Raw genomic sequence first — 14,940 nt, forward strand, 5'->3', positions numbered from 1 at the left:
CATGTATCAATGCAAAAAAAATCTGATATGCAGATTGCCCCTATGACCCCTATTGTCCAAATCCTCCATATGCCTATACATGTCAATCAAATGTTGTGTATGTACAGTATTGGTTTGCTGTATTTGCTTAATTGCAGCGCCATGTGTCATGGCGACATTTTCCATATGTTCCAGCCTCGTGGCAACAGCTCTAATGTCAGTTTTTAAGTCTGATATGGCAGCAGACAGGGTGTTCTTATTATACAAGGCCACCTGCTGTAGATCGGCTAGGCACAGGAGAGGAGAGGGATGAGGATTACTCTGGAGGGGTGTCTGTGGCGATGTAGCTCCCTACACTCCGGTCCGCGGCTTGAGATGCGTGAGTCCGTGAGCTGAGTGCGGAACATCCCTGGTATGTTCCTGCTCATCTGAGTAGACTGGTCCGGCTGAGACTGGGAGGCTAAGTGGCTTCTCCCTGCCATCGGTGCTCCGTGTGATTGAGGCTTTCTCGCTACTGAAAAGTCAGACAGAAGCTCTGGATGGCGGAGCTCTCTGTCTATGTGACCATCTTGCTCTGGTGCCAGGCCACGCCCCCAATTTTTGTAAAGGACAGTGTAAAAATAAAAAATAGGAAGTATAATAAGAAAAAAAATTAAAAGCGCCCCCTCCCTCCAAGCTTGCGTGCAGAAGCGAGCGCATACGTAAGTAGCGCTCACATATGAAAACAGTGTTTACACCACACATGTGAGGTATCGCTACAATCATGAGAGCGAGAGCAATAATTCTAGAACAAGATTTCCTCTGTAATTCAAAACTGGTAACCTGTAGACATTTTTAAATGTTGTCTATGGAGATTTTTAAGTGCCAAAGTTTGTCTCCATTCCACGAGCGGGCGCAATTTTGAAGCATGACATGTTGGATATCAATTTACTCAGCGTAACATGATCTTTCACAATATGGAAAGAAAATTGACCTTTGACCTCAAGTTGCGAATGCAGAAACTTGTAGCCTGGTGACAGAGTGATGCTGAGAAACTTGGGTGTCCCTGGAAAGCACAAGATGGATGATCACTGGAAGCCACAACCCTATGTCATCTGCAGGCAGCTGCCAGGGTTACCAGTATACCAGATCCAGCCAGAGGAAAGCACGGGCCTGCTGAAGACTAGGAATCAAAATCATCTTTTGCCCCTGTCAGAAGCAGTTTGCATGCCACCACAGCTGGATTCGCAGTCCTCATCCACAGCTTTTCCGAGGTTCTGACCAGTGACTAAATCTCAGTCTGTACCCCTAGATATAGAAGATGACGATAGTAAAGATGAAGAGATGGGGATGGATTGGCTGTGGCTGTCTCAGATGCCATGGCCTGCCACCCTCCCTCCTCTTCCTGAAGTGACAGACACCGGGGATCCTCAGGCCAGAGGCTCCTGAATTTGTGCCTCAGAAACCTCCTCGCACTGTACTGCATGTGAGCAGTGCTCCCACAGACATGGCCACCTTTTCTGCTCCTTCCCCTGTCTCCTGATTGGTAGGGGGAAGGAGCCTATCACTGGACAGAGCTGCAGCAGTGGGGGATTCTGGGACATATAGTCCCCAACACCAGTGGCCCCATAGCGGTCCCCCGCTGCTGCAGCATAGGAAGAAAGGAAAAGGACACAAAAAGGCTGCTTGGGAGCAAGGGAAAAATACCATGAGGTGAGGGGAAGACCGGACATGAGGAGAGAGGCTGCTGCTATCTATCAGTGTCACCATCCTACCACAGCTCCAGGTGTCGGTGTGCCTATCCTGCCATAGTTTCACAGTTGGACGGTTGTGTGCATCTTGCCAGAGGGGACCCAGAGGGTATCTCCAGGTGTCTATCTGCAGACATCGCTGTACCTTCCTGCTACCGGTTGCCAGTCGGGCATTCCCACTGAGCCTGTCCCGTGTGTCTATTCGGTTCCTGGGATCGCTAGATTGGTGAGCGGACGATAGCCCATCTTGTGCAAACTATTCCTACAGACAACTTTACCCTGTCTCCTAGTCAGAGCCTGTCCCAGGAGACACCTTACGTCAGTTGCTCCTTATTCTTGAGCCTCCTTGCAGAGAGATCTCCTTGGGCCTTGAGCTAGCTGAAGATACCTGGATATCTCCAATGTGAGAGCTTCCATGTTTCTTCTTTACCTAGCAATGGACTCAGTGTTAACGCTTGTACTCGTTAAGGGAGAACTCTGATTTTCAAAATATAAGTTGACATTGTTTGAATTTTGTGCAACGTGTATATACCTTCAGGACCTGTGGGCTCAGGATTTTAGGGAGACCTGCTGGCTGGTAACATGCTGTCTCTGTTCCCCCTTTATGACTGAGCACATAGGGCACATTTAAGCCATTTAAGTTGGGTGAATTGTGCTATTTATCAATTGCATGTTACTTTGTAATCCATAGCAGAGTTTACTATTTCCAATTACTCAGTTATACTACTGCTGTTTTTTTTGGAGAAAAAAACCTTTCAGTAAACATACTTTCTGGTTTCCTACAGTTGTGTGCATTTACTGTTGTGCTCATACTAACGGCAGTTGCTAGGTGTTCCAAAGTGCTCAAACTGTTTCTTTGGGGTCGAAAAAAGGCAGATTATAGAACCAAACATATTCAAGCTGCTCCTTTGGGGGTGGCGCTATATATATATATATATATATATATATATATATATATATATATATATATATATATACACAGTATCTAACAAAAGTCACATTTTTGTAAATATTTTATTATATCTTTTCATTTGACAACACTGAATTAATGGTACTTTGCTACAATGTAAAGTAGTGAGTGTACAGCTTGTAAAACAGTGTAAATTTGCTGTCCCCTCAAAATAACTCAACACACAGCCATTAATATCTAAACCACTGGCAACAAAAGTGAGTACACCCCTAACTGAAAATGTCAGTATTGGGCCCAATTAGCCATTTCCCCTCCCTGGTGTCATGTGACTCGTTAGTGTTACAAGATTTCAGGTGCGAATGGGGAGAAGGTGTGTTAAATTTGGTGTTATCGCTCTCACGCTCTTATACAGGACACTGGAAGTTCAACATGGCACCTCATGGCAAAGAACTCTCTGAGGATCTATAAAAAAGAATTGTTGCTTCGCTCTCCACATTTTCCTTTTCCCATTACACCACAACTACAAATGAATGCCCTGCCCCCTAATTATAATAAGACTCCGCCTACATACAAAAAAGTGTCCCTATACATTTTTTTACAATGTTGGCAACTATGCATATGTGATACCCAGTCGGCCTCTGTGTAAGCTGTATATCACTGCAGTAGCACAAGCTACTACAGTATTGGCTGCGATCTTCCAGGGGCTGTGCCAAGCGGCTGCCCTTCTGATAGTAACCACAGGGCGTGGTTTGCTCAGCACAGCTGCCATTGAGAGAAAGCCTTGCATTTTTCTCATTAATGCAGTGTTTTCTGATAGGACAAAGTGGAGATTGTTTATGACTAAGGCCTTATAGGCTGAAAAGCATCAACCTTTCTTATTTGCGTTTGGTCACTGTGGCCTGTTAATAAATACTACATTTTTTAAGAGCAATCACCGGAGTGCGGATCATCTTTTCCTTATTTCCCTACTCAGCCAACGACTGTGGATCGAGGACCTGGGGAGCTCTGCTATCTATGTGATGTATGGGTAGTAGCACTGACTCTTTTTTTATAAAGTGTAGATTGTGACATCTCTGCCCTCCTAACCACTTCGCCCAACTAGAGAATTCTTTGCATTCAATGAAAAAATGCAAATCTTTCTCTGAATGGAGACCCTGTCAATTGTGTGACCCACCTGTGGTTACCATGCAGAAAGGCAGCTATCGGCACTGCACCCGGATGATTGTGGCTATTACAGTAGTAGCTCAGGATACTACTGTAAATTACAGCTTACACAGAGAAGAATTGCATACTTACATTGGCTAAGCTAGACCAAAATATATCCTTGCTGTAGTTCAGCTATAACCACTTTCCGACTGGCACACGCCGATGTGCGACGGCAGAATGGCACAGACAGGCAAATGGGTGTACAGGTATGTCCCTTTAAATTTGCCACCATGCCATTGCTTGCATGATGTCAGCGGCGTGCTTGCTCACTGGTCGGGACCTTCATGAGTACTTGAGGACTCGATCGCCGCAGGGATATCCGTGATCATCTCACGGGGAGGAATAACGGGGAGATGCTAAAGTAAGCAAGCATCTCCCTGTTCTACCTAGCAACAGTGACACTGATCTCTGCTCCCTGTGATTGGAGCAGAGATCAGTGATGTGTAAAACACAGCCACGCCCCCACAGTTAGCAACACACCCCTACGACACACTTAACCCCTACACTGCCCCCTAGTGGTTAACCCCTTCACTGCCAGTGTCATTTACACAGGAATCAGTGCATTTGTATAGCACTGATTGCTGTATAAATGACAATGGTCTCAAAAATGTGTAAAAAATGTCTGATGTGTAAAATCTAACACTGCCAATATCATGCAGTGTTAGTTTTTTTTTTACCTTCCTCACCCACTGTCATGTGTAAATACAGGAGGTGGAGGACTTGACATGGAAGCCTTTCTTTTCTGACTTCTGTGTTTATGTTTTTACAAGTGACAGTGATAATAGAGTGAGTTGGCACAGCAGGTCCTATGCTGAACAGAGGTCTGGATGGGAATGACTAGCCCAATTTAACTTCTTATAGGAGGAATGAACAAGTAAGGATAGCAGCTCTTCCTTCTACCCACCACCTCTCATGCCTGGGATCCTGACTAGGCCCTCTTCCTGGTTCTGGCTCCATATCAACTGCATAGTCTACTATAGTGGTAGTTCCTCCACAGTTCCTGCCTAACACACACTATCCTTTTCCCTCCCCACACAACACATTAATAACAGTTCAAATGTGTGGGCTGTTCTTATTTGTGGGAAGTGCCTATGCAGTACACACCCGCAAATTAGCTACTGCAGGAGACAGGTGACCCATTTCATGGGTCTAGGGGCGGTGATTCTCAAACTTTTTTCAGTCAAGGCACCCTTTAATAATTATGGACAGTCTCGAGGCACCCCATTCTAAAACTTAAAAGCTATTCTAATAGTTTTACATAATGCAGCAACATCCACAAGTCCAAGTAGGGCACCCAATGTTAGAGGTAATTTATTCTTTCAAAGCAAATATACTTTTGCAAACTAGTACTGACTAGTATTCCAATGTTTCTCTTCCCCTTCAGTTTTTTCCTCACTCAGCTAACATGACGCCAACACTGATGGAGAGGGGCAGGGGAGGGTCAAACAAGGATGCTATACAAGCGACAGAAATACTCTTTATCAACTGATAATGCCATTGGTCGTTAGGATGCCAGCAGCTAGAAGGTTGTAATGGTGCCCAATGAAAACCTGTAACCATAGGTGTGCACAGCCTATTGCACTAGGGTGTACACCCCAAAGCTCAAACACATATACGTGTGTGTGCATGTGTATATATACTGACAGTGTCAATAGAGCAGAGATCGTTGTCAGTAAGACCGTGGCTGGTGTCAGTCGTTTTTATTCTTATTTTATTTTGTATTATTTTTTTAAATTTCTTTTATTGTTTTTTTTTACAATTATTTTAAGAGCTGTATTAGGGGGTTTTGGTGAAATATCAGGGGGAATCTGTGCCAGAAGAGGTGATTAGGGTGTGCCCAGGCACATCCTGTGTGCACATCTATGCCTTAGACTTGGTGTAATTTAAAAGGCATCTTTATGCTAGCTTATATACAATTGTTGGGCAATTTTAGGCATTTTTCCAACGCACCCCTGAAGAAACTTCAAGGCACCCCAGGGTGCCCATGAACCCTGGTTGAAAAAGGCTGATCTAGGGGGGATGCCCAGGGTAATGGTAGGCCAGCCAATCCCACAACAAATGCATATGTATTTCCAAAATCTCATAAACGATGGCACCACAGATGGATTGTGTACCTCCCATTATTTGAAAGTCTTGTGTAAAAACTAACTGACCATATTTGCTGTACTGACTTTCTTGATCACATTCCTATTAGACAACAGGTGACCAATAATTGATCCTATTGGTAGTAACACTGATTTTCATTTTTAAGCAGTAAGAATGTTTTTGACTACGTACTCACAATGATACCATGGAATAAAATGTTTTTTCTTTTGAGATTAGGTTCACTTAAATACTGTATATGAATAGGATGAATGGGAGTTTTCTTCTGTGCAAAAAAAAAAAAAGTCCATAAGAATTTTTAATTTGTGCATCATAACTTTTTGTTTACAGAAATTACCCATGGTGGAGTTAAAATAGCAAGAAATCCTAGACTCTGTGGCTTGGATACAATTAAATGGGAGGACATTGCTAGGTTGGACAATATTAGGATTTTTGCAGAAAACGCATCTCTTTCACACTGTATGTATGCCTATTGAAGAATTGCTTGCTGGTTATAATCTGCAATGAAATACATTTTTTTCTAAGTAAGTCATATGTGAGCTTGTAATATGAACAATTGATAAGGATTTTTTTTTATTATTATTAAAAAATGTGCTCAGAGATGGTTTAATTTGTTTTATAGAGTGCTAAATATTCAGCTTTTACAAGGAGCACAGAGCCATACACATCTCCATACCGCAGTCAGACAGACAGATAGACATATGCACTCTAAGCAAGATTTCTGTGTATGAAGCTGTTAGCTTAATTCTATGTTTTTTAACCACTTCAGCCTCGGACCAATAAATACCTTAAGGACCAGAGGTGTTTTTGCAATTTCGCACTGCGCTGCTTTAACTGGTAATTGCGCGGTCATGCAATATTGCACCCAAACGAAATTTGCGTCCTTTTCTTCCCACAAATAGAGCTTTCTTTTGATGGTATTTGATTGCCTCTGCGATTTTTATTTTTTGCGATATAAATGGAAAAAGAGCGAAAATTTTGAAAAAAAATGATATTTTCTTCTTTTTGTTATAAGAAAAATCGAATAAACTAAATTTTAGTCATACATTGAGGGCAAAATTTATTCAGCCACATGTCTTTAGTAAAAAAAATGTCAATAAGCGTATATTTTTTGGTTTGCGCAAAAGTTATAGCGTCTACAAACTAGAGTACATTTTCTGGAATTTACACAGCTTTTAATTTATGACTGCCTATCTCATTTCTTGAGGTGCTAAAATGGCAGGGCAGTACAAACCCCCCCCAAATGACCCCATTTTGGAAAGTAGACACCCCAAGGAAACTGCTGATGGGTATGTTGAGCCCATTGAATATTTATTTTTTTTGTCCTAAGGGATTGAATAATGACAAAAAAAAAAAAAAAAAAGTACAAAAAGTTGTCACTAAATGATATATTGCTCACACATGCCATGGTTATATGTGGAATTGCACCCCAAAATATATTCCGCTACTTCTCCCGAGTACGGGGATACCACATGTGTGGGACTTTTTGGGAGTCTAGTCGCGCACGGCATCCCGAAAACCAATCACCACCTTCAGGATTTCTAAGGGTGCAAATTTTTGATTTCACCCCTCACTACCTATCACAGTTTCGAAGGCCATAAAAAGCCAAAATAGCACAAAACCCCCCAAAATGACCCCATTTTGGAAAGTAGACACCCCAAGCTATTTACTGAGAGGCATGTTGAGTCCATGGAATATTTTATATTTTGCCACAAGTTGCGGGAATATTACAAACTTTTTTTTTTTTGCACAAAGTTGTCACTAAATGATATATTGCTCACACATGCTATGGGCATATGTGAAATGACACCCCAAAATACATTCTGCTGCTTCTCCTGAGTACAGGGATACCACATGTGTGGGACTTTTTGGGAGCCTAGCCGCGTACGGGACCCCGAAATCCAAGCACCGCCTTCAGGATTTCTAAGGGCATAATTTTTTTATTTTACTCCTCACTACCTATCACTACCTATCACAGTTTTGACGGCCATAAAATGCCAAGATGGCACAAAACCCCCCCAAATGACCCCATTTTGGAAAGTAGACACCCCAAGGAAACTGCTGATGGGTATGTTGAGCCCATTGAATATTTATTTTTTTTATCCTAAGGGATTGAATAATGACTAAAAAAAATAAAAAATAAAAAATGTACAAAAAGTTGTCACTAAATGATATATTGCTCACACATGCCATGGTTATATGTGGAATTGCACCCCAAAATATATTCCGCTACTTCTCCTGAGTACGGGGATACCACATGTGTGGGACTTTTTGGGAGTATAGTCGCGCACGGCATCCCGAAAACCAATCACCACCTTCAGGATTTCTAAGGGTGCAAATTTTTGATTTTACCCCTCACTACCTATCACAGTTTCGAAGGCCATAAAAAGCCAAAATAGCACAAAACCCCCCAAAATGACCCCATTTTGGAAAGTAGACACCCCAAGCTATTTACTGAGAGGCATGTTGAGTCCATGGAATATTTTATATTTTGCCACAAGTTGCGGGAATATTACAAACTTTTTTTTTTTTGCACAAAGTTGTCACTAAATGATATATTGCTCACACATGCTATGGGCATATGTGAAATGACACCCCAAAATACATTCTGCTGCTTCTCCTGAGTACAGGGATACCACATGTGTGGGACTTTTTGGGAGCCTAGCCGCGTACGGGACCCCGAAATCCAAGCACCGCCTTCAGGATTTCTAAGGGCATAATTTTTTTATTTTACTCCTCACTACCTATCACTACCTATCACAGTTTTGACGGCCATAAAATGCCAAGATGGCACAAAACCCCCCCAAATGACCCCATTTTGGAAAGTAGACACCCCAAGGAAACTGCTGATGGGTATGTTGAGCCCATTGAATATTTATTTTTTTTGTCCTAAGGGATTGAATAATGACTAAAAAAAAAAAAAAATGTACAAAAAGTTGTCACTAAATGATATATTGCTCACACATGCCATGGTTATATGTGGAATTGCACCCCAAAATATATTCTGCTACTTCTCCCGAGTACGGGGATACCACATGTGTGGGACTTTTTGGGAGTATAGTCGCGCACGGCATCCCGAAAACCAATCACCACCTTCAGGATTTCTAAGGGTGCAAATTTTTGATTTTACCCCTCACTACCTATCACAGTTTCGAAGGCCATAAAAAGCCTAAATAGCACAAAACCCCCCAAAATGACCCCATTTTGGAAAGTAGACACCCCAAGCTATTTACTGAGAGGCATGTTGAGTCCATGGAATATTTTATATTTTGCCACAAGTTGCGGGAATATTACAAACTTTTTTTTTTTTGCACAAAGTTGTCACTAAATGATATATTGCTCACACATGCTATGGGCATATGTGAAATGACACCCCAAAATACATTCTGCTGCTTCTCCTGAGTACAGGGATACCACATGTGTGGGACTTTTTGGGAGCCTAGCCGCGTACGGGACCCCGAAATCCAAGCACCGCCTTCAGGATTTCTAAGGGCATAATTTTTTTATTTTACTCCTCACTACCTATCACTACCTATCACAGTTTTGACGGCCATAAAATGCCAAGATGGCACAAAACCCCCCCAAATGACCCCATTTTGGAAAGTAGACACCCCAAGGAAACTGCTGATGGGTATGTTGAGCCCATTGAATATTTATTTTTTTTGTCCTAAGGGATTGAATAATGACTAAAAAAAAAAAAAAAAAAAAAATGTACAAAAAGTTGTCACTAAATGATATATTGCTCACACATGCCATGGTTATATGTGGAATTGCACCCCAAAATATATTCCGCTACTTCTCCCGAGTACGGGGATACCACATGTGTGGGACTTTTTGGGAGTATAGTCGCGCACGGCATCCCGAAAACCAATCACCACCTTCAGGATTTCTAAGGGTGCAAATTTTTGATTTTACCCCTCACTACCTATCACAGTTTCGAAGGCCATAAAAAGCCTAAATAGCACAAAACCCCCCAAAATGACCCCATTTTGGAAAGTAGACACCCCAAGCTATTTACTGAGAGGCATGTTGAGTCCATGGAATATTTTATATTTTGCCACAAGTTGCGGGAATATTACAAACTTTTTTTTTTTTGCACAAAGTTGTCACTAAATGATATATTGCTCACACATGCTATGGGCATATGTGAAATGACACCCCAAAATACATTCTGCTGCTTCTCCTGAGTACAGGGATACCACATGTGTGGGACTTTTTGGGAGCCTAGCCGCGTACGGGACCCCGAAATCCAAGCACCGCCTTCAGGATTTCTAAGGGCATAATTTTTTTATTTTACTCCTCACTACCTATCACTACCTATCACAGTTTTGACGGCCATAAAATGCCAAGATGGCACAAACCCCCCCCAAATGACCCCATTTTGGAAAGTAGACACCCCAAGGAAACTGCTGATGGGTATGTTGAGCCCATTGAATATTTATTTTTTTTGTCCTAAGGGATTGAATAATGACTAAAAAAAAAAAAAAAAAAAAATGTACAAAAAGTTGTCACTAAATGATATATTGCTCACACATGCCATGGTTATATGTGGAATTGCACCCCAAAATATATTCGGCTACTTCTCCCGAGTATGGGGATACCACATGTGTGGGACTTTTTGGGAGTCTAGTCGCGTACGGCACCCCGAAAACCAATCACCACCTTCAGGATTTCTAAGGGTGCAAAGGCCATAAAATGCCAAAATAGCACAAAATCCCCCCAAATTACCCCATTTTGGAAAGTAGACACCCCAAGCTATTTACTGAGAGTCATGTTGTCTGAACGAAAAAAAAGAGATTGATCGGTGGGTATGCCCACCATTAGATACCTCCCTTCATCCACCCACTTCTAATGATGGACATACATGCACCATTTATATATGCCGAAGCATGGGGGCATCCTCCCGCAAAAAAGTTATGCCGCGTACATACGTTCAAACTTTTCCATGGGCAAGCCCCCTGTCGGAATTTTGACCGTATGTACGCGGCATTAGGAGCAAAATCACTCCTCCACCCCTTATGCCCCCATGCTTCGGCATATATGCTCTTTTTTAACTGTGGTGGTGAAATCACCGCCTACAGCACTGGAGTCACGGCTTTATGTATCGTGGGAGCAAACGCTGTTGCTGTCAAGATAAATAAATCCGCGCTGCAGCTGAATGGCGTACCTGCTAAGCAAATTATGGTTAACGTTAAAACAAAGTAACATCCCAGTAAAACCTTACCATACCATACCTGCAAAGCAATTGCCAAAAAAAACAGTAAAAAATAAAACATTTTTTAACACAACCTGTGCCTAAAATATATATATGCCGAAGCATGGGGGCATCCTCCCGCAAAAAAGTTATGCTGCGTACATACGTTCAAACTTTTCCACGGGCAAGCCCTCCGTCGGAATTTTGACCGTATGTACGCGGCATTAGGAGCAAAATCGCTCCTCCACCCCTTATGCCCCCATGCTTCGGCATATATGCTCTTTTTTAACTGTGGTGGTGAAATCACCTCCTACAGCACTGGAGTCGCGGCTTTATGTATCGTGGGAGCAAACGCTGTTGCTGTCAAGATAAATAAATCCACGCTGCAGCTGAATGGCGTACCTGAAAACATGAAAAATGGTTAACAATAACACAGTAAACAGTAAAGTATAAAAAATTTGAGAGAAGAGAGAGAGAGAGAGAGAGAGAGAGAGAGAGAGAGAACAATAAAACGACAACTATTTTTGGTTTTTATATTTTATATTTTTTTTGGTTTTTTTATTTTACTTTTTTTTTTTTTTTTTTTTTTTTTATACATTTTTTTTTGAACTGTAAACTGTAACTGTAACGGTTCGGGTCTCTCAAAATGCGATGGCATCTTGGGAGACCCTGTGTTAGTGTGCCTAGCCTGTGAAATGCTGTACCCTACGCTAATACTTCACTCGTTCATGGTAGCGTTCAAAACACTCACCTTGACAAAGACCAGGCTGGCCAGGACAGCGTGGACAATAAGAACGGGTGTCACGCCTATATCCGCGCTTGCTACAGACACGACATCTTTTTTGGGGGGCTCGTTGGGTAGGGGTACTCGGGAGGACATAAGAATAATGCCTCTCATACAGCCGGCTTACTGCATTTGGTTGGGAATGGTGAGGTACAGAACCGTCTGGAAACAGAAGCTCTGTGACAACCTCTCTTTGGAAGAAAAGAAAGGTTAATGTTCCGCCTGAAGCTTTGTATAGCACAAAAGCATTCAGCAAAGCCAATTGAAATAAGTAAGCAGACACTTTTTTGTACCAGCGTCTGGTCTTACGGGAAGTTAGATACGGCGCTAACATCTGGTCATTGAGGTCCACCCCTCCCATATTTTTGTTATATTCGTGGACACAGAGGGGTTTCTCCACAATACCAGTCGCCGTAGAAATTTGGACCGTCGTGTCTGCATGAAGGGAGGTAAGAACGAAAACATTCTTATTATGCCTCCACTTCATAGCGAGCAAATTATTACACCGATAGCAGGCTCTCTCCCCCAGCCTAAGACGGGAATCTACAAGCCGCTGGGGAAAGCCCCGGCGATTAGGTCGCACGGTGCCACATGCTCCAATCTGATTATCAAATAAATGACTAAACAGTGGCACGCTGGTGTAATAGTTGTCCACGTACAAGTGGTACCCCTTTCCGAATAAGGGTGACACCAATTTCCACACTATCTTGCCAGCGCTTCCTATGTAATCAGGGCAGTTCTCCGGCTCTACGTAACTATCTTTACCCTCATAAACCATAAAGCTCCATGCATAGCCTGTGGCCCTGTCACAGCACTTATAGAGCTTGACCCCGTACCTGGTACGCTTGTTGGGAATGTACTGTTTGAATGACAAGCGACCAGTAAACTTAACCAGGGACTCATCAACGCAGACAACTTTTTGGGGAATAAACAAGTCTGCAAAACGTTGGTTGAAGTGGTTTATGAGGGGCCGAATTTTGTAGAGCCGATCGTATTCAGGGTCTCCACGTGGACGACAAAGTTCATTGTCACTGAAGTGCAAGAACCGCAAGATCTGCTCGTATCGTGCCCTGGGCATGGAGTTAGAGAACAGGGGCATGTGGTCAGCCGGATGCGTGGACCAATAAGCCCGCATCCGCATAAATTTGTGTGTGCCCATGTTGAGGGAAAGGCCCAAAAACGTCTTAAATTCGGAAACCGTAACTGGTTTCCAATCTCTGGCAAGAGACGGCAACTGGGGATTAGCGGCGATGCGTTGACCAGCATATAAATTGGTTTGGTCCACAATAGATCTATAGAGATCTTCCGTGAGATACAGAGAATAAAAATCGAGTGGCGTAAAATCATCTGTATCCACCTGAATACCGGGTTGGGCAGTGAATGGGGGAAGTACGGGTTCTGCAGAAGTGGTGGGCACCCAATTGGGATAGGCGAATTCTGCAGGAAGGGCACTATGGGTACGACGGGCCTGTCTTTGTCTTCTTCTTCTTGGTGGCAGCGGGACACTACTTGTGCTTGCCACCTCGCCAGCTTGAACTGCACTTATGGGACTCGCCACGTCACCACGTGATACTGCAGTGCTGGATGTACGCCCAGGGTGTACTAGGCCGCTGGTGCTTGCCAGTTCACCAAAAGGATGAGCGGCGCTAGTACTGGCTCTATACTCCATACGAGGGACTTCCGGTTCCTGCACCTCAACAACATCAGAAGATCGGGGTCGGGTACGCCTGACAATAGCAGGGACCTCTTCTTCGTCGTCAGAGCTATCTGACATGGAGGCGCTGTCCTCTACAGGTTCGTATTCTGAGCCTGATTCTGACAGATCAGTGTCTTCCTCTTCACTATCTGTCATGCTCAGAAACGTGTAGGCCTCTTCACTAGTGTACCTTCGCTTTGCCATTTTGGGCTCTAAATTTAGGGGTACAGTAGTGAGACTCACAGGTAAAAACGCACCTAGCCTGTCAGCGACTGTATAAAACGCTACCAAAAAAAACTGTTAGCGATCGCAGGGATCAGGCCTGACTCTGCGAACGCTGCAGTTATGTGTGTTGTGTTTTGTAAGTGACAGTGATCGATCGATACTGCACTTGGGTGGGCTGGGCTGGGCTGGGCTGGGCAGAGGGGCAAAACGCAGGTGCTAGCAGGTATCTGGGCTGATCCTGCTAACAATGCGTTTTTTTAGAACCCTAAATTGCTGGGCACGCTAGTATAGATCTGATCAGATCAGATATTGATCTGTTCGGATACTATACCACTAAGGGAGGTGTATGCTTTGCGCGTGGGTGTTAGCGGTGCTGGCACTAACCTAGCACTGCCTGGGGCGACGCAGACCCTTTCTGACCCTAAAACCAAATTTATATCACCCGCCGGGTGATCAGGGGGTTAAACCTTTATTAGGTAATAAATGGCGGGTGCCCTGATGCTATAAAAAGCGAACTACCAAACCAGCGTCACCCGTAACACTTATACGGTGATCACTGGTGAAAGGGTTAACTAAGGGCAATCAGGGGTTAAAACCTTTATTGGGTATTTATATGGGGGTACCTGAAGCTTTATAAAAAGCTGACGGGGAACCTAAATAACTAAATAACTAACTGGCTAACCAGCGTCACCAGTGACACTTATGCAGCGATCGCTGGTGAAAGGGTTAACTCTAGGGGCAATCAAAGGGTTAAAACCTTTATTAGGTTATATATCGGGGTACCTAACGGTATAAAAACCTGGCGTTGAACCTAAAAAAAAACTAGCTTCCTAGCGGGACCAGTGACACTATTGCAGCGATCAGAAAAACGATCGCTTAGTGACACTGGTAAAAGAGGGTGAAAGGGTTAACTGGGAGGGCAATCAAGGGGTTAAACCTTTATTAGGGGGGGGTAGGGGGCTACCCTGGACCTAAAGGGGCCTAACACTAGCTGCCCTGACACTTTTTACAGTCACAACTGACACTAAATGTAGTGATCAATAAATAAATGAACACTGCATTAGTGACACTGTGACTGGGGGGGGGCGGGGGGCCGATCGGGGGGGTGATCGG

At 43.4% G+C, this 14,940-nt stretch overlaps 1 protein-coding gene across 1 annotated transcript in view; it reads left to right on the forward strand.

Moving 5' to 3' along the window:
- The first annotated feature begins 354 nt into the window (after positions 1-354).
- LOC143998036 (epidermal growth factor receptor-like) overlaps positions 355-14,940 on the forward strand; it is a 64,520-nt gene continuing 49,934 nt past the window's right edge. Inside the window, exons 1-2 of the mRNA XM_077493815.1 lie at positions 355-358; positions 6,259-6,387. Of these exons, the coding sequence (XP_077349941.1) occupies positions 355-358; positions 6,259-6,387 (133 nt within the window). The remainder of the gene's footprint in view (positions 359-6,258; positions 6,388-14,940) is intronic.

This window comes from Lithobates pipiens, unplaced genomic scaffold (genome assembly GCF_037356315.1).
Source record: "Lithobates pipiens isolate NorthernLeopardFrog02 unplaced genomic scaffold, aLitPip1_a1.2 Scaffold_19, whole genome shotgun sequence".
NCBI classification, from domain to species: Eukaryota; Metazoa; Chordata; class Amphibia; order Anura; family Ranidae; genus Lithobates; species Lithobates pipiens.